Genomic DNA, 23,770 nt, shown 5'->3' on the forward strand with positions numbered 1-23,770 from the left:
CCCAGTCCTGCACTACCCCAAAATCTAATGGCTATTAGAGACAAAGTGCTAATTGGGACATGTAGCAACATCATTTCACTGTACTGATTTCAAAAGGCCCTTTGTAAAATGGACAACCGGGCTAACTACTCTGTGACTTTACTGGAGACACCCGGCAATCCATCTAAGGCAGGCAGAAGCTAGCTAGCTTACTCATATCATGCTTCCTAGAGAACAGACTAATGGCCCTAATGGACCAGTCAGAAAAAAAGCCTACATCCAGCAGTCTCAGGGTGTGGGGGTGAGGGGGTGGACACAGACATGACTCCGGACCTCACAGGTTACCACTGAGTACTCCATACTCTACTACCGAACAGCAATGGCTCTCACTCAGTCTCTTGGGTCCCTTTGGGTCTTGGGTAAGGCTAGAGCACAGACCCGAACATGTCCAGATGTTAGTGAGGTAGAGGGAAACAGGCAGGAGCGGCAACGTAAAGCAGCAGAGGCCATAACTTCACTTTATTTCTATTTCCTTCTTACACAAAACCATCCAAACAACAGCAGAATAAGGCAAGGCAAAGGCTGGAAGTTTGTTCAATGCACATGTTCTCGGGGCTGCTCCACAAACCTTTTCTTTTTTTCTCCGGACCCCTGCTCTGAAGGCTGAGTACCTGTTCATGTTGCTTCGTATCCAGCTCTATTAATTCTTCAGGCCCTAGCCAGAGGCCTTTGGAGATTGGTGGCTTGTGTCCCATCTGTTTGTTTGTTTTTTTCCTTTTTGGAAACAGGGTCTCACTATGCAGCCCTAGTTGGCCTGGAACTCACAAGGTAGACCAGGCTAGCCTTGAACTCACAGAGATCCGCCTGCCTCTGCCTCCAGACTGCTGGGATTGAAGGTGTGCGCCACATTGCTTGGCAGTCCCGGAAGGCCTACCCTTGCCCACCATGACATAAGGTAGGAAAGCAGACTGAAACGTTCCTCTCTGACGGGTGAGGGTCTCTCAGATGAACTGTACCAGCAGATGTTCTGCACCTTCTGTGCTGGAGGAACAGAACTCAAAGCGTTTCCAAGGCTCTGACACTGCACTCGGGGCTAGAGGCCAATGGTATAGGAGCGGCCGGTAGGGTTGTGAATAGAAGAACAGACTGGTGCTGTCACCGCCCACTCATACCACACCTTCTTAGAATTGCTGCAGCGCCAGAAACGCACACAGATGCTTTGGCCTTCGCGCACCGTGATGGGCTGCTGGAATAGGAAGAAGACAGGGAGATTCAGGTAGAGCTGATGGACTATACTGGTAATGGACTAGGGTAGGCAGAGATTAGATGACAAACAGCCAAGTGGAGGGTACAAACCTATAACCCCAGCACTCAGAGGGCTGAGGCAGGAGGATCAGGAATTCAAAGCCAACTTGGGCCATAATTCCAAATCCTATTTTAAAACCAAACAACCAAAGATAAACACAACAAAGTATTCTGACCTTGCCTACTCTGTCAAAATATGGACCACTCAGAGGGTAAACAAAGGGTAGTGAATGCTAGGAGCATGTACAAGATTCCATGAAAAGACCTAAGAGGAAGCCAAGCTACTCTAGGAGGTCTGGAAAACGACCCACAGCAGGAATTTCCAGGGAACCTAGGTTAGTTAGCAGGGTGGCAAGATGAGCAAAGACCCATACAGGCAAAGCAGAGAGGAATGAAAAATCCCCCAAACCAGCTCTCACAACATCATCACCCAAGGGCAGTGGGAAGGCACTGAAGGGTTTAAATGGTGAGGCAAATTCAAATGAGAGCTGTAAAAAGTGATTCACGTCCCAGGTAAAGACTGGACAAGAGTGCTCTGAGATGTGGGGAGTCCACTTAGGGGACCCCAACCGGGATGTACCAACTTCTCAGAGCAGGTGACAGAGCAGAACGTGGGTTATAGCCAACTATCTGAGGAACAGGAGCAGAACACCACAAGCCAAGTTATCCCTCAACATACAGCCTTACACGTGATGCCTACCTTAATGGGGAAGAGGATGGGAAACCATGAGAACATCCCAGGAGAGTGAGTCTCTGGACGGATACCTGTGGAGACAGAATAATGGAACCTAGAGGTCTCCGCCTTCCCTCTTACCTGTGATCTTCTGTGACCATAAACAGGAGGAATCCAAGATCCCCATTCTCTGACCTGGTTCCCCACCAAATTCGTGTGCTGGCCCTAAAGTAACATCCACTCAGATTCAGCCCCAGCCTCAAAAGCTCGAAGGAGTCAAGCTTTCTGGAGCAGTCTCAAGAACGTGCAGACTGAAGGAATGTCCCCAGTGCGGTGATGCCCTTACACCGTCCCAGACACTCACTCAGAGTGATGTCCCGATAAAGCACAGTCTCAAAGTAGCCGGCAAAGCCATGCAGCACCGTGTTCACCTCCACAGGAAACTCCAAGGTGCAGTAGCGGTTGTTGTCAATCATAGGATCTGTTAGGAAAGGTGTGGCTGGGTGACAAGGGGCCAGAAGCCGGAGAACTTGGTAAAACCTGAATAAGCTCTAGCACAAGAGGACTAGACGTGCAGACTGGGACAGCGCGGGGCGGAAGCGGACGGCCGTGCATGAACCTACCGCGGTTGGGGTGGCTGAACGTGAAACAGGGCTGGGGTGCAGACAGCTGGTGGAAGTTGTGCAGCCGAACCACGTAAGGCATCTCAAACTGTGCCTGTACGGAGAGAGAGCAGAGCTAGAGGACACAGACGGGGTGCCAACTTCCCCAAGAAAGCTCAAACCCCAGGGCCAAAGAAGAGGCAAAGACACCGCTTCACTTCAAACACTTCCGTCAGTCCCAATTTCTCTTTTACTTCTTCATCTGCTCCACAGGAAGAGAACAGAGAAGACGAACGAATATTTCCCCCTTCCAGGAAAGCAGCTCTTTACCTCAGGGTCCCGGTCCTTCTCCCGACAGGCTCGGACCTCATTGTACAACTTAGAGGAAGAAATGGGAGCCAGGAAGGAGGTATATTCTCCAGGGATGCTCACACCATCGTCTACGGAGCAAGAGGGTCCAGTTAGTTTCCAAAGGGAGGGAAACGGCATGCTTGCACTAACTGAAGGCCCAAGCAATGAAACAAGCCAAGGCTGCCCTGGGCATGGCAGGAACATGACAGGTTGATGTGCCATAGGGATTTTGCTCTTAGGCTAATTTAGAGCCACAGATTAAAAGTAAAGAAACGTAACATAGTCACGCACTCTTTAGCAACAGAACAAATCCTGGGTGAGTGTAAAACCACTATGTGAAAACAACAGTCCTTACACACACCAAGGTGACTATGATGGATGTCCCAATGACATAATCCTACGGGACCACATCATGTACACAGCCCACCGCTGATGACTATCATTAGGCAAGGCAGGACTCTAATCTGGTGGTTTTGAAATTTTATGGGGATCGTAATAATCCAGGAACGTTCCCAATGAACATTAAGCTCAAGTACCCCTTATGGCAGAGACTGTACCCAGAGCCTCATTTTAATTAAATGCTCTGTGGCCAGGCCCTACCCATGGTCCTCAAAGTGCATACATATTATGCCAACTCAGGGAGTTCACAGACCTTAAGTAGTCCACCCACTTATGGCTCTCTCAGAAGTTTTGATATCTGACATCATTTTCTTTCTTTCTTAAAGATTTATTTTATGTACATATGTGCCTTTATTCCAGAAGAGGGCAACAGATCCCACTGTAGATGGTTGTGAACCACCACGTGGTTGCTGGGAATTGAACTCAGGACCCCTAGAAGAACAACCGGTGCTCTTAACTGCTGAGCCATCTCTCCAGCCCCGATATCTGACATCATTTTCTAATCTAGCAAGCAGCAATTCGCAGCCGAATGATCTGACTTCCAAGGCCGCTTCCTGGACCAGCCATCCACTGCCTCATACACCCAGCCTGGACAAACCTTTCAGGAAGTGCTGTGCTCCATCCAGACACTCAGGTGACAGCTCATTGTCGGCGAAGGAGCCCAGCAGCTCACTGACGATGATGTCCGCTTTCTCTGGAGCCACCCATTCCCGCATGTCTGATGAGACCACAGTCACCTGGCTCCCCCATTCTTCAAACTGCCAGTTCTCTAGCCTGAAACAGAGGGGGCAGAGTAAGAACCGGGGCTGGAAATGGGGACCCAGGACAAGCTGCCCAGCAAGCGGGCTGCTACTCACGTCACCACAGCATTGGGGTTCTTCTCCACAGCATACAGCCTTATCCGCCGGTCAGCCTGCTTGGCTGCCCGGAGAGACGCATTCACCAAGGGACCCCGGCCTGCACCCAGTACCATTAGCACCCTAAGAAAAGGGAAGAGTCAAGCAGACTGAGCAGATGGAGAAAGAGGCGTACGGCTCCCTGGGACCAGAAGGAAAGCACTCACTGGACATTGGTCTCCTTTTCTTCTTCCGGTACTCGGTCTAGCAAACATTTATAGATAGCCTGGGGGAAGGACAGAAAACCTCAGAGCTATGATCCCTTCTCCACTGATCTTCCCCTGTGCTCTGCCACCCTGGAGCCAACACTGTACCTGCTGATATTGGGAGTACTTGATGGGGTCCTTTTCAAACACTTCATATGTCTGAGATTCCAGATTGTCCATCAGTGGCTGATAAAGGAGAAAAAGAACAAGTTGACCAGACTTTGGCAAACGGCCAAGATATCAGAAATCTCCCATTGCTTCCTGAATTTTCACAGGATCCTGGACCACCTACTCTCAAGAGATAGCTCTTGCCTCATCTCTTGCTATCATCATTATTATTATTTTATTATTATTGTGGCTTTTTGAGATTTTTTTTTCAATTAAAAAATATCCGTGTTGTCAGGTGGCAGTGGCCCACACCTTTAAAGCCAGCATTCGAGAGGCAGAGCCAGGCGGACCTCTCTTGAGTTCGAGGCCAGCCTGGTCTACAGAGTGAGATCCAGGACAGGCACCAAAACTACAGAGAAACCCTGTCTCGAAAAACAAAACAAAACAAAAAATGTGCGTGGGTCTTCTCCCTGCATGTATGTCTGCACACCACACACACACACAGGCAGTGCTTGAGGAAAGGGCACCGAAGACATCAGATCTCCTGGGACCACCGTTGTGAGCCACCACGGGAGTGCTGGAAATCAAATCCAGGTCCTCTGGAAGAGAGGCTAGTGCTCTTGACTGCTGAATAACCTCTCCAGTCCCTTCTCTCACCTTTGTGAATGTGCCCCAACCTACCTGAAGTGGGGACTGCAGATAGTCTTCATAGCCTTTGGCAAAGAGTTCGTACGCATTGGGTGGAGGACGGTTTTGGCTTAAGTATTCCAAGTACTGGAGGTAGGAGCAGAATTCCTTCTCTGAGTGGTGGTTGGTACCCGTGATGATAAACTGCACTTCCAACTGTGAGAAGTCAGACCGTTAGACCCAGCCCACAGACCATGACTATCACAAATTCTGGTTTACGACCAAAAGCCCTGACATGAAATAAAACCCACACCAACAATTCTCCAGCAGCAGTTCAGGACCAAAAAAGGTGGGGCTCTAATAAGTCTATAAAGGTCTCCTTTGCCATATAAGCATCATCCTGACTCAAACGGCCACAAGTGAGGGGCCCTGCAGGTGTCATGGCAGGCAGGGAAACTCAGTTCTGCCTGACTTAGGCTGGCTCAAACTTTGAGTCTAATGCCAGGTGGCTTATGCCAGCATATTTAAACACAGTAGAATTGGAGAAAAAGTTTCCTGGTATAATACAACAAATTTCTCATGAAGTTTGGTTCCTTCTCCAGAAATCACACACAAAAAAATAAAATAAAATAAAAAAAAATCACCTATGCCTCTTCCAGAGAGAAAATGTCATGCACAAGTGAACAAGTCAGGAGCTACCCTTGGGCCACCCACCTTGAGGAGCCGGAAGATCAGCCTCTGCTGCATCTTAGAAAGAACAGGAAATCCCTTCTTGTTGGTTAGGAAAATGCTGGTGGGAAGAATCGCTGCTTTGATGGGCTCTCCGAGCCAACGGTCGATGACGTGACTGGACGGGAGGTCAGCCCCGATCTCCAGAGCTGCACAACGGAAGAGAAAGGCCTACCACCTGCTGTGAGGCAGGGAGTCCTGCCTTCCTGGGGTGCAAGTTTTTTCCTTCTGCTGAAAACTGGTGGTTGAGCCCAGAGAAAGCAGCCAACACACACACAGAACTCATCTATTTCTTCCCCTTTTCAGACAGGTTCTCACTGTATAGTCGTGGCTGGCCTCGAACTCACAAGAGATCTGCCACCCACATTCTGGGATTAAAGGTCCATGGGAATAGAATGGCCAGTGCTGGTTCTATTTTCAGAGTGGGTCTCAAGTAGCCCAGTATAGCACTGAACTTCCCATGAACTTCTGATCCTCCTGCCTCCACTTCCTAAGTGCTGGGGTTCAGGCATGTGCTATTACATCTGGTTTTATGTGTGCTATGGATCTTACTTAGAGCTTCATGTGTATATAGGCAACCAAGTGCTCTACCAACTGAGTTACATGCCCAGCCTCATGAAATTGTTGATCCTTGTATTTTTTTAGATTTAAATTTTATTCATGTGCACATGTGTGTATGTATGTACATATAGCATGTGTATGCCATATGTGTGTGTACATATTATGTGTGTGCCACATGTGTGTGCACATATACCGTGTGTGTGCAGGTGCCCATGGAGGCCAGAAGAGGGAATCAGATCCTCTGGAGCTGGAGTTAATAGGCAGTGTGAGACATCCAGTGTGGGTGCTGGGATCTGAGCTCTGGTCCTCATGACAGAGCAGCAAGTACTCTTAACCACTAAGCCACAGCTCTAGCCCTGAAACTGCTGGGGGTTTGGGTTTTTTTGTTTGTTTGTTTTTGTTTTTTGAGACAGGGTTTCTCTGTGTAGCCCTGGCTATCCTGGAACTCACCCTGTAAACCAGGCTGGCCTGGAACTCACAGAAATCCGACTGCCTCTGCCTTCCGAGTGCTGGGATTAAAGGCATGCACCACCACCACCACCACCACCACCACCACCACCACCACCACCACCACCACCACCACCACCTGGCTGTTTTTGTTTTAAAAACATGATCTCGCCGGGCGTTGGTAGCGCACGCCTTTGATCCCAGCACTCAGGAGGCAGAGGCAGGTGGATTTCTGTGAGTTCGAGGCTAGCCTGGTCTACAAAGTGAGTTCCAGGGCAGGCTCCAAAGATACACAGAGAAACCCTGTCTCGAAAAACAAAACAAACAAACAAAAAAACCCCCACGATCTCACTTGTGTAGCCCTGTCCTGGAACTTTCTAAAATGTTAACTCTTATTTCTGTTTTTTGTTTTGTTCTTTGATTTTTTTTTTTTTTTTTCCAAGATAGGGTCTGTGTAGCCTTGGCTGTCCTGGAACTCAGTCTGTAGACCAGGCTGGCCTCAAACCCATAGAGATCCATCTGCCTGCCTCCCAAGTACTAGGATTAAAGGCGTGTGCCACCACCGATCGGCTATTTTTTGTTTTTTGCTTTTTTGTTTTTTAGATAGTCTGTCTACATAGTCCTGTCTATTCTAGAACTCACTAATTAGACCCGGCTGGCCTTGAACTCAAAGAGCTCAACCTGCCTCTGCCTCCCAAGCCCAGGGATGGACCTGCTGACTCTTGCTCCTAGGAGGTTCCCGCTCTCCCAGGACCCCGTGGACTCACCTACTGCGATCCTCTTGCTGTAGTCACACAGAGTGCGGAAGTTATGCCACCTGCCCAGAGTCGGAGACAAAAACACCGTCAAAGGCCCGCGGCTTATCACTCAGGGAGCTCTTCCCCCGCACCCCATATTCCTCACCCACCCCATGCAGGCACAGCAGCCCGAGGAGACACACGTACCACATCCACGTCTTCTCTTCCCCGCTGCACTCCTCTGTGTGTGTGGTTGGGGCATTCTCAATCACATCGTCCCTCAGGTCCTCTGGGGCCACCAAGGGCACCCTCATCCAGAACTGCATATGAACAGGCACTGCTAGTTAGAACGCTGTTTTGAACTAACTGGGTCCAGAAGCTTCCCTCAAAAGATCTTGATCCAGATCTCAAGTTAATCTATTTATTTGCTTTTCTACATGTGATTACACCTGTGTTTAATATCTTATACACATCCGTATGCAAATACCTACCTTTTGTTTTAACGAGAAAAATGAAGCATTTTTCTATGACTTGGTTCTGTTTTACAGTGCTAAGACTCACACCCAGAGCCTCCTGTATGTCAGGCAAGTGATCTACAACTGAGCTGCACCTCCAGCCCCCTAGACTCTGTTCTGAAACTCTCCACACAGCCCTCTGAGATGGGGACAGGGGAAGAGCAGTACTGACATTTCAATCTGGCCAAATACTCTGAGGCATAACTAAGCAAAAGGCACTTCACACAGCTGACCATCGTGATATCCAGCAGGAAAGAAGCCATACCATGGAAGAGTGGTGGCCAGTGTGGATGTGGTTGGTCAAAACTCTGGCCAGGTTTGTGTTATCTTCCTGATTCAGGGGCAAGAGGAAAGCTGGAAGGCCCAGATACGCCCCAAAATTCAGCTCCTGTAACATAGCCTGAAACACAAGGAAAGAGAAAACCATTAAGAGCTAGGAACCAAATACTTTTGGAGAAGTTAAAACTGGATCTGACATTGTGGCCTGGGCTGTTCTGGAATTCACTATGTAACTCAGTTTGGCCTTGAATTGGAGGCAATCCTCACTCAGCCTCTGAAGTCCTAAAACTAGCTCTGTAGCCCAGGCTGGCCTTTAACTCACAGAGATCTGCCTGCCTCTGCCTCCTGAGTGCTGGGATTAAAGGCCTGAGCCACCACCACCCCGCCTATTTTTATCTTTTTGAGACAGGGTCTGTCTACAAACTCCTGGCTATCCTAGAACTATATAGACCAGGCTAGCCTTGAACTCAAACTTTTTTTTTTCTTTTTGAAACAGGGTCTTAGTATGTAACCCTGACTGGCCTGGAACTCTCTATATAGACCAAGCTGGTGTCCACTCAGAAATCTGCCTGCCTCTGCTGAGTTACAGATGTGAACCACCATACCCAGCATTAGACACTTTTAACTGTACTCTGATTTACCAGGTTCTGGAGGACTGGGAATTACTGTCCTAACCCAGTTTGATGACACAACTAATTTCTTTCCTTTCTCCCCCTCCCCCCTTTTCTTTTCCTGGCTTGGGACTCTCAATCCTCCTCCATTATCTTCCTGATGTGAAATAGCCTCCCAATGCTGAGGTTACAAGTAGGTGCCACAATACCTAAGTCATACCTAATCTTTAAAAGGACCCCACAGAGAAATCCAACTGCCTTACCGCCTCAGAGTTCCTTCGGATCTTCTCCACTTTTGAGTCTGGATGAATCCACGGAGAAAGCTTGCCCACAATTAGCGTATTCCAGTCTGCACTCCCCCACCCAAGAAAAGACAAAGACTCAATGAGGTCTGGCCTTTTCTTGCTCAATTTCTAGTTCTCAGCAGGAAATAAAGAGCAGAGGTGAAAACAAGCCTTTTCCTCTCAGATATAGGGATACCCTGATGGAGAATGGGGGACTGTGACTTTTAGTAAGTAAATAAGGAGGAAACAAGAGTTACCTATATCACAGGGGCTAACCAATATAACCAAGTCAGAAAAGAAGAAAAATGAAGACCTATAAAGCATTAGTTATTACTGACTCTAATAATAAGGGGCACATGGGATGGTCCCTACCCCTTCCTGACAGCAGGAGGTCTGATCGTGTCTGGGGGCCAGGCCGATTCTTAGCAGGTTCCTGAGTGAACTCCCTCTTGAAACGCGGATGGAAGACAGGCATGCAGAGGAAATCAAACCTACAACCGCGACAGACTCAGAATTATCATGGAAAGTGAGGACCCAGAGATCCAACCAACTGGGTTTCAAGTATCATGATTTTGCACAGTCCTATCACGCCATCAGTCACCCCACGGGCGACTGAGTCCAGCCCATCGTGGGGCACATGACTTGCACTACACTGTGCATCCGTTTCTTTCCCCAAAACACAGCCACGAAAAAGATGAATGAGAAAAAAATGGACATCCAAGCCACGGAGCACTCGTTCTTCCCTGAGAACTCTGGCTTTCCAGGAATGTCAAATCCAGATTTGTCCCAACGCTGCCCATGCCTCCCGCCCGCCAGATGAACCTCTTCTCTCGCTTGTCCCTTACACTTGCTTCTACTCTCAAATAATCTCAGCCTCCAAGGCCCTGGGTGGGCTGCCTGGCGTCCCTTCTTCAATTTACCCAACAGCTCCCCTGATGTTTGGACCCGGTGACCACACGCCTCCCCGAGTTTCATCCTCTGGTTCTCGGGACCGAAGTCTTCCCCACTCAAGGAGTCATGGTGTCTCAAGCCCTCCTCCCCTGCGGGGAACTAGTCTGCCCTCCTCGGTCCCCAGATTTGGATCCCAGATTCCTCTGGCGGAGGCTCAGCCCTCACCCCTGCTTGGCCACAGCACCCAGGGTGTCAGCTATTTCGGGGACGCAATTCAGGTCCCTCCCGCTGGACACGCGGCTGCCACCGGCCCCTCCGACTGCCATCGCCGCCATCTTTTCCCTCGCGCGGCCCACGCCGGGATTCCTTGATCCTGGGGACCAATCACCAGGCCGAGAACAGTCCCCGGGAGGCGGGACAAGTCGCCTTAACAACCAGAGCGTCTTCACAGCTCCGGAGCGGAGGCGGAGGGACCGAGCGGCCGCTCCCGCCAATCCACAGGCCGCACGGTGACGTCGGCGTGGCTCCCCGGTTCTACCAATGACAGACTCTCACTGGTGACGCTCTGCCGTCTCCCAGAATGCCCTGTCCGGCTGAAGAGTTCCAGGGAGACTACAGGTCCCATGCAACCCTGCAGGCGAAGCCTGAAGTAGCATCACTGGGCCGCACTAGAGCGTCTGCGGGCCAGTGGCGCAATGGATAACGCGTCTGACTACGGATCAGAAGATTCCAGGTTCGACTCCTGGCTGGCTCGTTGGGACTGGTACTCCTTTATTTGCATCCCTTGCTAATAGTGACGAAGCTACTAGTTATAAATTAATTTTCTTTCCTCGTCTCTCAGCCGCCTTATTTCTTAAAGTATTTTTTTTTTGCTTTCCTCGTCTCTCAGCCGCCTTATTTCTTTCATTATCTCCTCACGCTGTTATTTTCAGGTCTTAACCTGGTTCGGATTTGCAGCCATCCTACGCTGGCGTTTCTCATTCCTCTTTTCAAAGCTGTATCTTGTATCTGGGCAAGTGAATCTGAACATGAAAATTCCGGTGAAATTTTATCAGTTAAGACGAGCTTTGTCTCATTACTATGCTACACTTAAAAATAGACTGTCGTAACTTAGCCACTAATTCCTCGTGATTCGGTCTCCAACACAGATGTAAATAAACATCTGCGAGCGCGCACACACAGCCCTCGGAGAAAAGGGATTCATGAGAGATTACAGTGCCCTGGAATCGTGAAGCTGCCTCGCCGCCGAGGACCAAGAAAATCTGCGTTTCCCCGTCCACAGCTGGAAAAGAAGCCAGCGACAGCGACAAGGAAGGACCTAGGAAGGGAAATGGGGAACACATACCTGAAGGCAGGAAGCCCACAGATGCTGAGGGTCCTCCAGGCCAGTCTAGTGGAGGCTTTTTCTCCGCTGACGTTCCTCTGCTTGTGTCAGAGTGCTAAATAAATAAACAAACAGACATACAAATTAATAATAATAATAATAATAAACACCTAACCAGGACGAAGAGACCTTGACACCACCTCCACCACCACCACCACCACCACCACCACCACCCACCACCCACCACCCACCCACCACCACCACCACCACCTCCACCACCACCACCACCCACCACCACCACCACCACCCACCACCACCACCACCACCACCACCACCACCCCTTTTGCTGCCCCCGGATCCCATGCAGGAAACCATATCACATTCGGTTGCATGCTTCATTAGGCTCCCATGGACTGTGACTGTCTCTCAGACATTCTTTGTTTCCAATGATTGTTCATTTTGATGAGTGCTGGTCAGGCATGTTATAAGATGCCCTTGTGTTGGAACTTGTCTCATGTTGTTCTCATGATTAGACTGGGAAAGAAAATCAGAAACAAGCTGTCATTCTCTCCCTCCCTCTCTCCCGCCCCCACCCCCCCTCCTCCTCTCTCCCTCTCTATTCCTCCTTCCCTTCATTCCTCCCTCTTTTCTTTCCCTGTTCTTGATTTTTTGAAACAGGGTTCTCCTCTGTAGCTGAGGCTGGCTTAGAATAACCCAGATTGGCCTCAGACTTTCAACAATCATCCTGCCTGGTGCCATTTCCACCACATATCAAGGATACGTTCTATCAGCACGGCTTATAACTGTCAATGTTATCATCTGGTAGAAGAAAGGGATTTCTCAACAATATACTAATTCTCCTACCAGGTACAGTCATGATACCTACAGCCCTGCTACTTGGGAAGCTGAGTCTGGAAGATCTCTTGAAACCAGCCCAGACACACACTCACTAGCTCAAACACACACAAATTCTCTGTCTCTGTCTCTGTCTCTGTCTCTGTCTCTGTCTCTGTCTCTCTCTGTCTCTCTCTCTCTCTCTCTCTCTCTCTCTCACACACACACACACACACACACACACACACACACACACACACACACAAGACATGATCTCTTTCTTTCCTTCTCCACCAATGACAATTTTCCATACTATACTTTTCAGAAGGAGGTCACCCTGCACACCCCTGCCCACACCTTGGGAATGGAGAGCTACCGGTCTTCTGTAGGGAGCAGAAGTGCAGAATTTATTTGCAATTCCTCCCTCCCCGAAGATCTTTTCAGTAGGTGGATGTCTATGGGAAGTGAATGCTCTGCCCACAATCCAACCAATAAAAAAGCTGTTGGGGAGGCTTCCTTTCTCTCTGCCTCAGCTGTGCCCAGCAAACTACATCCACGGAAGACTTGGTAGGTGTTTGTTCTTGAGACGCTAAGTATCTAGTTGTGGACCCTCTGTTTCTGGGGTCTCATTCCTGATAGCAAGGTAGTGCTTGCTCCATTGGCTGTTAAAAATCCATAGGTGAGAGAGAAAGAAGGAAAACTTGTGAAATACTGTTTTTTCACTAGTTAAACTAATTTTCAAGAGTATGGACATTTATGGGGCTGAATTTCTTCCATCTCTGTTGTCTTTGTTCTTCGTTAACTGGCTTTGGCCACCAATAAGCAGCGTCTGGGAATTCTGTACCACATTGCTCCTGCCTTCCTACAATCTTTTCCGATGGCCCTGGGGAGGGGGAAAAGCCCATAACTACAGGGTTGTGTAAAGCAAGAAGGGAAGGACTGAAAGAGAGACACAGAGCTCAGGTCAGTGGAGGTGGCCCCATGGGCACAGTGCTCACCACACAAGCCTGGCGACCCGGAACCCTTATCAAAGAGGAAAAAAAGAATCCCCAAAGTCGCTCTCTGACCTCAGAAGCTTGCAGATCTGAGCTGTACAACAGGATGGGGCAGGGGCGGGGCGGGGCTGGGGGGAGGGAGAGGGGGCTTTGCTGGGATGAAGACAGGCATGGAAGAAGGCCAAACAGTCTAGGTAAGAAATAAGGTTGCAATGAATGTGGCCAGCTTGGTCTATAGTTTTTCAGGGCAGCCAGGGCTACACAGAGAAACTCTTGTCTTGAAAAACCAAACACCCCCCCAAAATAAATAAATACAAACAACAACAGCAACAACAGCAAATAAGAAATAAAATTACTTTTCCAGTAGACTCTAATGACAACAGACCAGAGCATTGGAGACTTTTGGGAAGGGGAGGGGAGGGGAGGGGAGGGGAGGGGAGGGGAGGGGAGGGGAGGGGAGGGGAGGGGAGGGGTGAGAGGGGAAGGGAAGGGAGCGGGTCCCCACTCCCAGATAGCGCTCCCTCCCTTCCAGTGTTCCCTGTCTTCAGGCTTGGTTTGATTTGACTGCGTTTGTTCTTTGTTTAACACCTCTGTCAAGCTCGCCCCCTCCTCCCCGCCCCCCCACCCCCACCCACCTTCACTCACCTCCGCACCAGCCTGGCCAGCAGCACACTCTTCGACACCTACATAATGGCCGGGTCGACCCTCCTGCTGCTCCGAACTGCTTTTTACACTCAGAGCTCTCCTCTGGCTATGAAAGTGGCGGAGTTACTGAGGCAAACTAATCTGTGCCGATTTGCATTTTCTTCCTTGTCATCTCTATTATACAGTATTAATCTGCCAAGACAAATAGAAAGCAGGAGCTGTTCTAAACATAGAAGAAGATAGAAAGCTACTCAATTAATGTACGAAGCAGAAACACAGCCCGTATCAAAAACTGTCAAAAGCAGCACCCAAAAAGGCTCTAGATCAGTTCTGTCTTATGGATATAAAACTCCTGAGATATTTAGAATTATTTAAAAAAAAAAATCAGTACATTGCTGTCGTGATTACACAACACAACCAAATATTGCTTATCCCAAAAATTAATACAAAATTTGATATTAGAATATATATAGATATAGACAACAGGCAGAGCATTCCGGAAGTCCAGCAGATACACATGGGGTGGTTGCTGGACACCTGCTAGAGGGAGGATAGGAGAAATGTGTTTATGGCATGGTGTGATAAGACAGCCAAGATGTGGGGCCTGACAGCATCCAGGCCAAGGCTATCCAGATCACAGCATAATGCTCCTGCTACTCCCTACCATACACTGGATCAAAGCCCCAAACTACAGGGATGACCAAGAACTTCGATAAGACTTTCAAGTTTAGGATATCTGATTATCAGTTACTATGATGGCCTTGCAGACATTATGTAATATACCTGGTGGCTGTTGTGGCCACTGCAGAGAGGCACTTGACTATCTATTACAGAGTCAGCCTTTGACATCCAGGAAGCCAGTTTCCATGAAACGCCAGCATCCCATCTGTGTCAATTTTTTTTGGAGACAGGGTTTTTCTGTGTAGCTTTGCACTTTTCGTGGAACTCATTCTGTAGCCCAGGCTGGCCTTGAACTCACAGAAATCCACCTGCCTCTGCCTCCCGAGTGCTGGGATTAAAAGGCGTGCGCCACCACCGCCCACCTGTGTCTATTTTTAAAGACAAACAGAACACGCCAATTGGTTTTGGAGAACTGTTATTCATGACATCAAACCCCCAGATCCAGCCAAAGGTAATTTTCACCTTCAAATGTCATTGGCCCCATGGAACCAATACTTCAGCTCCTCAAGATACCTATGTGGGGGCTGGAGAGATAGCTCAGTGGTTACGAGCACTGACTGCTCTTTCTAGATAGACCTTGGTTCAATTCCTATCAACCACGCTGCAGTTCAAAATTGTGTGTAAGTCCAGTGCCAGGGAATCCGACATCTTCACACAGATATGCATGCAGGCAAAACAGCAATGCACATAGAATAAAAATAAATAAAAAAATTTTTAAAAGACACATATGTGATGAATGGAGAAGTTAATTGTCTTTCATCTGGCCCACAGCACCTTTGCAGCTGTGGAGCCTGATGGTAGGGTCAGCTTTCGGGACAATGATTCCAAGACAAAATTAAAGACTTTCTAGCAGTGAGCTCAATGCACAGTGGCCTGCTGCTTCAATCACAAGAGAAGCATGTTTGCAAAACTTCCGGCTATGACTGGTCCAATGATAGAAGCTTTATAAACACCAAAAGAACATTTCCATGCAAAATACGGCCGAAGAGCTGGAGTCAAGGAATCAAAAGTAGTGTCCTGCCCCTGGGGGCTGTTGGGGTCTTCTCCCCACTCTGCCTCATTTCTGCATGAACTGGGGTCCACGGCCATGGATGGGCCAGCAACCTTGGATGTGGGTTTCCACCTCTGGAAGAAAGACAAGCCTGGCTACTTGCCTGCCTTCCTTTCCACTCCCTGTTACAGCTTTCCTAGAAGTCTAAAGTGACTGAAATTCTCACCAAAGCCACGTCCTCATGACAGTGTTCTGCTCAACAGTGTGTGTGCTCAAAAATGTTGAAAAACCATCTATCAGCCTGTACCATGTTTTATAATAAAATATTTTGAATATGGCCAATAAAAGATATATTGTCAGGGGCTGGAGAGATGGCTCAGTGGTTAAGAGAGTATACTGCTCTTTCAGAGGACCTGAGTTTGGTTCCCAGAACCCATGTCAGGTGAATCACAACAATCTATAACTCTAGCTTCAGGGAATCTGATGCCACTGGCCTCCTTAAACACCTGCAACCACGAGCACATCCCCCCCAAGACACAAATACATACACATAATTAAAAACTAACTAAATAAATATTTTTTTAAAAAAAGACATAGTGTTTTAGTTAGTGTTCTATTGCTGTGAAGAGACACCATGACCAAGGAAACTCTTATGAAAGAAAGCATTTAGTTGGGGCTGGCTTCAGAGGCTTACTCCACTATCGTCATGGTGGGGTCCGTGGTAGGAGCACAGTGACTCACATGGTGCTGGAGCAGCAGCTGAGAGACACTGGACCTGGGGTAGGCTTTTGGAAACCTTCAATCCCACCCCTCAGTGACACACTTCCTCCAACAAGGCCACACCTCCTAGTCCTTCTAATCCTTCCAAATAGTTCCACTCTGGTGATTATTCAAATATATGAGCCTATGAGGGTCATCCTTATCTAACCCACCACACATATCTACTGTGGAATAATCCTTCTCTACGCTGTGAAAATGCATTGCTCTCATTGTTAATAAAAAGTTAATTGGGGGCTGGATCGATGGCTCAGAGGTTAAGAGCACTGACTGCTCTTCCAGAGGTCCTGAGTTCAATTCCCAGCAACCACATGGTGGCTCACAACCATTTGTAATGAGATCTGGTGCCCTCTTCTGTGTACATAATAAATAAATAAATAAATAAATAAATAAATAAATAGTTAATTGGCTGATAGCTAGGCAGGATTTTTGGAGCAGACAGAATGTTGGGAATAAGAAGGGCAGAGTTAAAGGGTCTTGAGCCAGACACAAAAGAAGCAACATGGAAAGTTCATAGATGAGGTAATTGAGCCTCAGGGAAGCACATAGATTAATAAAAACAGGTTAATTTAAGTTGTAAGAGCTGGCTCGAGACAAGCCTAAGCTATCGGCCGAACATTTATAATTAATAATAAGTCTCTGAATGGTTATTTGGGAGCGGCTGCTGAGACACAAAGAAACCCTGTTTACACATATCCTCTATAATTTACTTATAGAAAGCTAGCCTTGGTGGTTTTTACACACTGGGACAAAAGATTAACCAAGAGAAATGCTTTGTGAGGGCTTTACTTATGCATATGGATGTTTTGTCTCCATGTACATCTGCACACCAGAAGAGGGCACTGGATCTCACGAGACAATTACAGATGGTTGTGAGCCACCATGTGGTTGCTGGGAATTGAACTCAAGACCTCTGGAAGAGCCGCAGTGCTCTTAACCACTGAGCCATCCCTTCAGGCCCTCATTAAAGGCCTTTTTAAAACCACAAAGCAAGTTAGAGAATGGAAAGTGGCAATGGGTAAGTAAATCATCCATGCAGTGACATCTTAAGCAGCCATTAAAGTCAATGTTGCCAGAGAAAATTGAATAACGTGGGGAAGTGCTCACAATATTACCACTAAGTGACACAGATTACAAACTGCATGCAGAATGACCTCAGTTGTGTGGAGAAAGCAACATTTTCCAATTTTTCAGTGATGAGCATGTTTATATTACATTGACAACATTTCTAAAAGTTACGTATAAGCCCAGGCTCGGCTCCTGGCTGCCCTGCTTCATTCACCCTCTTCCTCGCTAGGCTTCTGTGGCTGTCTAACCTCTGCTGTGAATAACATGACCATCCCCCTAGGCAGACATTTATTATGCTTTACCACACATCAGGTGTTTTACAAAATATCATCAGTCCTCTAGATATAACTGTGTAAGGTAAGAATTATTGCCGGGTGGTGGTGATGCACGCCTTTAATCCCAGCACTCGGGAGGCAGAGGCAGGCAGATCTCTATGAGTTCAAGGCCAGCCTGGACTACCAAGTGAGTCCCAGGAAAGGCGCAAAGCTACACAGAGAAACCCTGTCTTGAAAAACCAAAAAAAAAAAAAAAAAAAAAAAAAAAAGAATTATTAATGTCCATTATACAGGTAAGAAAACAGAGATAGGTGTTTCTTGAGTAAAGTGATACTTAACTGTGGGAGAGCCAGATGGAAAAGAGTCTAGTTTCTGATTCCAAGGTCGTTGCTTCCTTTTTTTTTTAAACATTTATTTATTATGTATCCAGTGTTCTATCTGCACATATGCTTATAGGCCAGAAGAGGGCACCAGATCTCATTATAGATGGTTGTGAGCCATCATGTGGTTGCTGGGAATTGAACTTAGGTCCTCTGGAAGAGCAGTTGGTGCTCTTAACTGCTGAGCCACCTCTCCAGCCCGCTTCCTTTTTTTTAAACAACAGTATTTGTCAAAATGTGGTCCAAGAAGCCGGGTGGTGGTGGTGGTGGTGGTGGCGGCGGCGGCGGCGGCGGCGGCGGCGGCGGTGCACGCCTATAATCCCAGCCCTCAGGAGGCAGAGGCAGGCAGATCTCAGTGAGTTTGAGGCCAGCCTGGACTACTGTTGTAAAATATTATTTTAACTAGGCAAAGATGTGTTACATTTGTTTATGCTGCAGAATGTTACTCTGAATGCATAAAGGTGTGCTGCACTTGTTTATGCTACATTTGTTTAATCCTGTAAGGATGTGTGTTTAACTATGTAAAGATGTGTTGCACCTGTTTCACCTTGCCTGCCTAAGGCACCTGATTGGTCTAATAAAGAGCTGAATGGCCAGTGGCTAAGCAGGAGAAAGGATAGGCGGGGCTGGCTGGCAGAGAGAATAAATAGGAGAAATCAAGGCTTGAGAGAAAGAACAAGGGGAGAAGATAACAAGGGATACACCCAGGGCAAGAGGCCAGGCGGATGCCAGCCAGACTCACAGAAGCAGTGGAAGTAAGATCCACAGAAGGAAGAAAGGTAACAAGCCCTGAGGTAAAAGGCTGATAAGGAGAAACAGGTTAATTTAAGTTAAAGGAGCTAACCAGAAATGAGCCTAAGCGAGGCCAAGCATTCCAAACTAATAGTAAGTCTCTGTGTCATGCTTTGGGAGCTGGTTGGTGGCTTAAAAGAAAAGGCCTGGTACAGTCTACAAGGGGAGTTCCAGGACAGCCAGGACTGTTACACAGAGGAACCCTATCTCGAAAAACCAAAAGGAAAAAAAAAACAAAACAAAACAAAACAGTGGTCCAGGAACAAAAATGTGCCAAGGACCTCCTTTGTGAATGGAGACCAGATTGATTTCCTTACCTTCAGTCACGTACTGTCGCCACAGAAGAACCAGCTCCTTTGATTAAGCTAGACATCTGAGCGATTTGTTAAACTATGAAGCAATGTCACCAAAGCTAAATAAATAAATAAAAATAAAAGACAGGCTTCAGGCACGGTGGTCCACACCTTTAATCCCAGCACTCGGGAAGCAGAGGCTGGCAGGTCTACACCGTGACTTCCAGGACAGCCAAGGCTACACAGAGAAACTCTGTCTTGAATAATAATAATAATAATAATAATAATAATAATAATAATAATAATAACAATAATACTTTCGGTACATCAGCAGCACTTTCGACATCCTGGATTTTGTGGACCAAGAACTTCTGGATGCTGCTGGCATGGCGATGCACGTTTTGTTCTCTGTCCCCTCAGGAGTGGTGTCCGGCACCGGTCTCGGTCCTTTGAGTAGTCTGCATGCCCTGATGTCTATGACTCCGTGCTTACCCATTATGGGTCTAACTGGTGCCATATGAACTTCTTGGTTCTCTTACTGACAATTAGACTTCACAAGAGGTCTCATGACAACCATGATGCCAAAATAGCAACCATCTCTCTGGGTAGCAATAGGAAGAAGGCACAATGGGCTTTTTTTAAAAATGGGGGGGGGGGAATTAATAAGAGACTGGACAGATGATAAAGTGGTTAAGAGCACTTGTTACTTTTGCAGAGGATTCAGGTTCTGCAACCACTTGGGGTCTGTAGCTGTTTCCCCTGGTGGAGGGTGGGGTGTCTGCTGCCCTCTTCTGGCCTCCTCCAGCACTGCATGCACATGGCGCATAGACATACCTGTAGGCAAAATACCCATACGCATAAAGTAAAAATAAACACAGATAAAAGAGAAATGAATTAATAAACAAAATTTAGTTACTTTGTTTTTTTGTTTTTTTAGTCAGGGTTTTGCTATGTAGTGATGACTGACCTGAAACTGTGTAGCAAAGTTGACCTTTGACTCTTGATGATGGTCCAGCCTCTGCCTCCCAAGTGCTGGGAATCCAGGTGTGAACTTCCATGTGCAGCCTACAATACTTATAAATGTTCTCAGTTTTATTGTTGTTGTTGTTATGGTGGTGGTATGTGTGTGTTTGTGTGAGCTTCTTGTTTATGTTTGTTTGAATTAAGATTGAAACTATGTAACCCCGCCTAGCTCACCCTCCTCAATGCTAGAAGTAAGCCTGGCTCAGTTTTAATGTGGGGAATGTCTATTGATAAAATGTATGAGATGGAGATAATGGCTCATGCCTGTAACCCCAGAATTTAGTAGGCAGAGGCAGGAGGATTACTACAAATTCAAGACTAATGTAGACTACAGAGAGAGACACTGTCTTGAGCAAAAACAAAAAGGAAAAGTATCTGAGACCTAATAAACTTCCAAAGCCTTGGGTTTGTTATTTAGTTTGTTTTATGTGTATAAGTGTTTTGCCTGCATCATGTATGTGCACCATGTGTGTGCCTGGCACTCACGGAGGCCAGAAAAGGGCGTCAGGTCCCCTGGAACTGGAGTTACAGACAGTAAGCTGCCATGTGGGTGGTGGGAATTGAACCTGGATCTTTTGCAAGAGCAACAAGTGCCCTTAACTGCGGAGCCATGTCCCCAGCCCCTTGGAGCCTTGTTTAATGGAAAGGGATTTTAACCAGGCTTTGTTCTGGCCCCAGTGTGATCACGGCTACTTTTTCCAGTGACCCTAGCTCAGCGTCCCTTTCAAATTTAGGATTAAATGAAAACCAGAACCCTGTGTGATGATGTTTAATATGCTGAGTTGGCTAACGTGTAATACAAAAATGTGCAGATTTATCTATGCACAAGTGCAGCCTGCTTCCTTTGCATATATATATATATATATTATTAAATTTATTCTGTGACAGCTTGGCCCATGAATACAGTATACCTAGTGTGGGGCGTTTACCCACCACCCCCACAGTTCCCCAGAGTTTTCTTGAGTGTGAGCAGCAGGAAATACTAGATAGAAGGATTTATTGCGGAAAATATCGCTGAGATAAACAGATAGAAAATAAAGGATAGCCTCGAGAGGTCCTGGAACCTTTTCCAATGGGCCCCAACTGGCTCTGCCCCAGGGTTTTTATAGAGACGCCAAGGGGTGGAGCAAAAGACCTCCTCCCCCAGCACAGCCAAGTGCAGACCATCTCAGACACCTGCGCTCAGGCCCGTGGTCCTGATCATCCTGCTGGGTAAAGCCACGAGGAACCTGAGAATGGGCTCCCACAACCTAGATCATATCCAACCCTCATCATCCCTCCCAATCTCCCTGGACCCCTGAATTCACCCCCCCACACACACACCCTCATTTTTTTTAAGAACCCATTGAGTCCAATTAGTGGCTCCTACATGCTCATGGGTGTGGGGCCATCCATTATAGGATGGGTAATATACCAGCAACCACATCCCCAAAGAAAAATTACTTCCTTCCCACCCACCCCCTACCCCCCCTACCCCCCCACCCCCCCACCTCCCACCCCCCACCCCCCACCCCGCAGTCAATTGCCAATAGCTCCTCAGCTAGGAGTGGAGCTCATGAACCCCTCTGTCATCCATGCTGGAGTGACCCATGCTGGAGTGTTGGCCGGTGTGACCTTGTGCAGGTCTTGTGTAGGTAACCACAGCTGCTGTGAGTTCATGAGCCATGTCCTATCATGACAGCATTTCACAGCATGTCTCCGTCTGCTGTTCTTTTGTTTTGGTTTTTCTCTGTGGAGCTCTGACTGTCCTGGAGCTCACTCTGGAGCCCAGGCTGGACTTGAACTCACAGAGATCCGCCTGCCTCTGTCTCTCGAGTGCTGGGATTAAAGACCTGCGCCACCACCACCCGGCTGCGTTCTTCCTTCTTTTTATATACAGCCCTGCTGAACTCCAAACTCACGATCTCCTGCCCCAGGCTCCCAAAGGCTAGGATTACAGCGTGAGCCACCTTGCCTGGCAATTGCAGCCGTTTGAATCCCAGCTACCACGCTCGCCCCAGAGCGAGTCTGTGTGTTTTCCAAGCTAACTCTAAACCGCAGAGGCCTTAGAGCGGCATGTGGAACTGTGCAGGCACACCCAGCCCAGAAATGCTCCTGACTCTTGGATAGCAGCCTAAGATAACCAGGTACATTCTAGATAGGATGAAATCTCTTTTGTCCTAACCCACTAAAACATGCCTCTCCTTCAGACTCCAACTGTGAAGATCTAGCTGGGCTTCCTGGTTCTGGACCACACTTTTGTCGTTAAATCCCCAAATAAACTGCATTTTGTGCAATTCCATATCTTACTCAGAACGTAAAAGGAAACCCTGCTTGTTTCCTAAAACCCCTCGGGGGTCCCTCCGGATTGATGATACAGTGTCTTCCTGGGTGCCCAGGGATCCTGCTCACCGTTGAAGATGACCAGGCCGGCCTCTAGGGGGCGATGTTTTCCTACCTTTGGTGGCTGGGAATGCTGCAGGACCAGGCTTCAAATTCAACCTTCCTTGAGAACACCTATGTTATGTGTCTAAAACGCTGAGTTTTCTTACCAGTGTGATCTTACTCCACTTTCTGGGAGGTGATTTCCTTCACTTAACAGACTGGCAGGAGGCGAGTACAGGGAGCTAGGACCGCCGCAGAGTGTCGGGGAAACGGTAACGCCTTCCGAACAGTGAGGAGAGGGTGGCCAAGCCACCAAACCTTAGCTGTCCGTCACCTTGCCTGCTAAGTCGCCACATGGGCAAAGCATGGAAGGACTGGCAGGAAGCAGAGCAGCGTTTCCTTCAGGGGTAGGCACGCCTTCTGTTCCTCTTCTTTTTCTGAACTGAATTCATGGCATACACCCTTAATCCCAGCACTTGGGAGGCAGGAAGATCTCAGGGAGTCTACATAGAGAATTCCAGGCCAGCTAGAGAGCTACATTGTGAGACCCTATCTCAAACACACACACACACACACACACACACACACACACACACACACACACACACACACAAAACGCCTCCCCCCCCCCCCCCCCGCCAAAAAAAAAAACAAAACCATATTCATACACTTGGTAATTACTTTTCCATAAAATAAATGAACGCATTAATTTATAATAGTCCCCAAAAGCAAAAGACAGGGGCTAGGGAGACAACTTAGCCATTAAGAGCACTTGATGTACAAGTGTGTGTTCAAATTTGCAGCACCCAAACCAAGAAGATGGATTTGGAGCTGGAGAGATGACTCAGTGGTTAAAAGCACAGACAGCTAGCTCTCCCAGAGGCCCAGAGTTCAGTTCCTAGCACCATGTCAGGCAGTTTTTTGGGATGGACACCCTCCTTTGACCTCCATGGGTACCAGGCACATACGTATCGTACAGGCATACCTGTAAACAAAACACTCATACCCATAAAATAAAATAAATAAATCTTTTTTAAAAATGTTCTTGGAAGACAGGGTTTTCGGCTGGAGAGATGGCTCAGAGGTTAAGAGCACTAACTGTTCTTCCAGAGGTCCTGAGTTCAATTC

At 47.7% G+C, this 23,770-nt stretch overlaps 1 protein-coding gene, 1 long non-coding RNA gene and 1 other non-coding gene across 3 annotated transcripts; 1 reads left to right on the forward strand and 2 right to left on the reverse strand.

The window, feature by feature from the left end:
* Positions 1-471: 471 nt before the first annotated feature.
* Positions 472-10,795, reverse strand: Prmt5 (protein arginine methyltransferase 5). Its single transcript, XM_006988485.4, has 17 exons — positions 10,426-10,795; positions 9,682-9,800; positions 9,289-9,374; positions 8,401-8,535; positions 7,828-7,940; positions 7,651-7,700; positions 5,861-6,024; positions 5,201-5,362; positions 4,520-4,597; positions 4,373-4,431; positions 4,167-4,289; positions 3,908-4,083; positions 2,890-2,999; positions 2,581-2,674; positions 2,322-2,438; positions 1,985-2,049; positions 472-1,225 (listed from the first exon to the last, which is right to left on the reverse strand). The coding sequence occupies exons 1-17, from the start codon at positions 10,533-10,535 to the stop codon at positions 1,073-1,075; spliced, it is 1,914 nt and encodes a 637-aa protein (XP_006988547.2). The 5' UTR covers positions 10,536-10,795; the 3' UTR covers positions 472-1,072.
* Positions 10,796-10,881: 86 nt separating this feature from the next.
* Positions 10,882-10,954, forward strand: Trnar-acg (transfer RNA arginine (anticodon ACG)). The gene has a single exon. It is a non-coding gene; the product is annotated as a tRNA-Arg (tRNA).
* Positions 10,955-11,543: 589 nt separating this feature from the next.
* Positions 11,544-23,161, reverse strand: LOC143267378 (uncharacterized). The gene is made up of 4 exons (XR_013042391.1): positions 22,810-23,161; positions 13,999-14,190; positions 11,905-12,058; positions 11,544-11,639 (listed from the first exon to the last, which is right to left on the reverse strand). It is a non-coding gene; the product is annotated as an uncharacterized LOC143267378 (long non-coding RNA).
* Between the last annotated feature and the right edge of the window lie 609 nt (positions 23,162-23,770).

Source organism: Peromyscus maniculatus, chromosome 9 (assembly GCF_049852395.1).
Source record: "Peromyscus maniculatus bairdii isolate BWxNUB_F1_BW_parent chromosome 9, HU_Pman_BW_mat_3.1, whole genome shotgun sequence".
Taxonomy (NCBI): domain Eukaryota; kingdom Metazoa; phylum Chordata; class Mammalia; order Rodentia; family Cricetidae; genus Peromyscus; species Peromyscus maniculatus.